Source organism: Myotis davidii, unplaced genomic scaffold, assembly GCF_000327345.1.
Source record: "Myotis davidii unplaced genomic scaffold, ASM32734v1 scaffold935, whole genome shotgun sequence".
Taxonomy (NCBI): domain Eukaryota; kingdom Metazoa; phylum Chordata; class Mammalia; order Chiroptera; family Vespertilionidae; genus Myotis; species Myotis davidii.
In genome coordinates this window covers 1,968,122-1,971,397 of record NW_006286974.1, presented here as the reverse complement: position 1 = coordinate 1,971,397, position 3,276 = coordinate 1,968,122, and the positions used below count along the sequence as shown (strand labels likewise).

At 42.4% G+C, this 3,276-nt stretch overlaps 1 protein-coding gene across 5 annotated transcripts in view; it reads right to left on the bottom strand.

The window, feature by feature from the left end:
- The window catches only part of STAU1 (staufen double-stranded RNA binding protein 1), a 55,045-nt gene that overhangs the window by 3,446 nt on the left and 48,323 nt on the right, over positions 1–3,276 (bottom strand). For all 5 annotated transcript variants that reach the window (XM_006758804.2, XM_015560719.1, XM_006758802.2 and 2 more), the window contains 4 exons: positions 3,060–3,135; positions 2,531–2,850; positions 1,645–1,767; positions 866–951 (listed from right to left, as the gene is read on the bottom strand). In XM_006758804.2, coding sequence (XP_006758867.1) covers positions 866–951; positions 1,645–1,767; positions 2,531–2,850; positions 3,060–3,135 — 605 coding nt within the window. The remainder of the gene's footprint in view (positions 1–865; positions 952–1,644; positions 1,768–2,530; positions 2,851–3,059; positions 3,136–3,276) is intronic.

Sequence of the window (3,276 nt, the reverse complement as noted above, 5' to 3'; positions counted from 1 at the left end):
CAACAAAGTGACAACAAATACATATCTATCAACAAGTGAATCTAAAAATCAAGTGAATAAAAAATCTGATGAACAGAATAAGCTGGTGAATATAATAGAATCAGGGGCATAGAAAGGGAGTGGACTGACAATTCTTAGGGGGAAAGTGGTGTGGGGGTGCAGGAAGACTGGACAAAAATCGTACAGCTATGGATGAGGACAGTGGGAGGGGTAAGGGCAGAGGGTGGGGTGGGAATTGGGTGGAGGAGAGCTATGGGGGGAAAAAAAGAGGAACAACTGTAATAATCTGAATAATAAAAATTTAATTATAAAAATATAATTTGCATAAAGAATGAAGTATCTATACATAAGAAATGTGACTTCTAGGTAGGGGGTGGGGATAATGAGATGGATGGGGACAGCATGAGGGCAAGAGTTATCACAGCATACCTTTTAAAATTATTTTGATTTTAGAAACGTGAATGTATTAACTATTCAAAATTAAATTAAAAAAAAAAAGTGGAGCTGGGTCAGTGTGATTCAGTGGTTGAGCACTGACCCATGAACCAGGAGGTCATGGTTCTATTCCTGGTCAGGGCACTTGCCCGGGTTATGGGCTCGATCCCCAGTAGAGGGTGTGCAGGAGGCAGCCAACCAAGGATTTTCTCTCATCATTGATGTTGCTCTCCCTCTGTCTTCCTCTCTCTGAAATCAATGATAATGTATTTTTTAAAAAGTGGAGTTCTTTGCCCCAGACTTGGAAAGCTTTCTAGAGAACAGGACAGGAAGGGACTAAGGCAAATGTTTAACTACTGAGTTGAGCAGACAGTTTTTACTTAATGCAACAAGGACAGAACTGCCTTTCCATGTAAATCAGCTCACTCACACAGACATTGGTCCATTTCCTGTTCTTGGCATCTCTGTACTTTGTTGGTCCAACTCAGACAGCAACTTTAAAATATTCAGTGCAGCCTAACGGAATAAAAAGAAAAGTCTGACCTTAGCCACTGCTCGAGACCACAGCATAAGACACTGATTAGGGAGGGGAAAGATTTTCCTATTGCCCAACAAAGAGGTGGTCCCACTAAATAAACTTTTTCTATAATGTTTGAACTTTTAATTTAATATTTACATTAAATCACCTGTTAATTTTATTACATATTTCCTTCTAGTATTTTTAACCTTGCAACAGGACTGTTATATCATATTTCCTTGTTAGAATACATTATCTTTGGAGACATTAATTTGATGGATACATTATATTCCATTAGGTCAATATGCCAAAGTTTATGCAGATAAATCAATTTCTTTTCTATTTTAGTATTTCTTATAACAAAAGTTTCATCTGAACAGAATACCAAAGTAAGGGGCTTTCTACAGCTGCCAGAACTTGGGCCTGCAATACCTGCTCCTGGTAAGAGGTGGACTAAATATGGTATCTGGAAGAGGTCCAGGATCCAAGGTCCACAAGGGAAGGGTTGGCTAAAGCTGATGAGTTCTCATAAACATAATGTGAAATCAATCCAGGAAACTAAGGAAAAAAATCTTCAGAAACATGAAATCTACAAAATAATCAACTGTCTAGAGTCTGTTGGAGACCCCTTTACCTATCTTTCTGAGACCAGTAACAGGGTGGAACCAGACCCCCAGTGAGGGAGAACATACCATGTCATGGCAGGACTCCAAATCCTTCCCAATACCGTGGCTGATCAGAGGTGGCTGAGAGGAGCAATTGATAAGAGATACAAACTCATTCTTGTTGTTTTTGGGGAAGTCTTTGTATTCAACCTAAGGAGGAAAAGAAAACTGAGGCAAGGGTAGGGAAGTATACATATAAATTGGACCGTGGCTTGGCCCAGCAAAGAGGGAAATAACACTTCTCACTCCCTGGTCTCAGCACCTGACATGCTCAGTCAGCACAAAAGACGGCCAGGGGCCTGCTACTGAGGAGGGCCTGGGGATGCAGGCAGAGCATGGTCAGTTCCCAGGAACCTAGATGTCTACTCAAAAACCCGTCTGAAAGAAGCCATGCCCTTTCCTACCAGGCAGAAAGGGGCAGCACAATGAATGTGTTCTCACTGAAATCTAAATTCTTACCAACCACTAGGTCAGAGGCTTTGTTATTATTATGGTTGGCTTGGATAGTTAAAATTTTATTACCAAAAGTCACGGATTTTCTTTTACCATACAGGCTTGTAATACTTTCCATACCTTTCTACCCTTCCTCAGGATGACCCTTTTACCATGCTTGCCTTACCCATCCCCCTAGGCAACTTGATTTAAAGAAAAAGGAACAGCTCTGGCTGGCGTAGCTCTGTTGGTTGGGCGTTATCCAGTCTACCTAAAGGTGGCCAGTTCGATTCCCGGTCAGGGCACATTCTGGGTTGCAGGCTCAGAGGCAGCTGACTGATGTTTGGCTCTCCAATCAATGTTTCTCTCTCTCCCCCTTAAAAGTCAATACAAAATCTTAAAAAAAAAAAGCCTGGCATGGCTCAGCGGTTAAGCATCGACCTATCAGGGCATATGACAAGGTTGTAGGCTTAGCAGTTACCTGGAATCCCTGGACTCTGGAAAGATAATCCAACTGCTCAGAGGGTCTTGTGAGAGGTCCATGGGGTACGTGGCCTGAAGAGATGTTATTCTTTAAAATGGTCTCAGCTGTGGGCGAGGTGCCCCCATATAACAATTCACGGGCTATCATGGCAGTTACTGTGGCCTTGGCAGGATTCGGAGCTGCCCGGGTAAAATCTTTGGTGTGATGTCCTTGACTGACTCCTACGGCCTGGGCAACCTCGGGCACCATAGGAAGAATTCCAGCAGGCAGCTGCTGATGACTAAGATAAGGCATCCTAAACTCGTCCTCTTTACTGCCTAGAAAGGGACACAGACGAATCAATGCAAGTGCACACACACTGCCTGCCTGGAAAGACCTCACCCGGCTTACTCTCTGCACACATGGGCTCACAATGATGCAGAACTGAAACACATTGTAAATCATTCACTGGGCACCTGCTATTACCAGGAACCATGCAAATCCCAGAATCACATTCAGATTGAAACAATATTAACATCACACTTACTAGTCCCATTTTCATCCCCAGAGACGGGTTCAAAAAAGGTTACTTTTCTTCCATCCCCTGGTTTCTTTATCGGTGTCTTTAAAACAAACAAACAAAAGGCTATGAGTATAAACAAAACTGCTGAAAAATTACTTCCTCTCTCTAAAAATATTATGAATTCCAACCAGCATAATCTTTGATTTTCACACTGTAGGAATCTGAGGAGGCAATCAGCAGG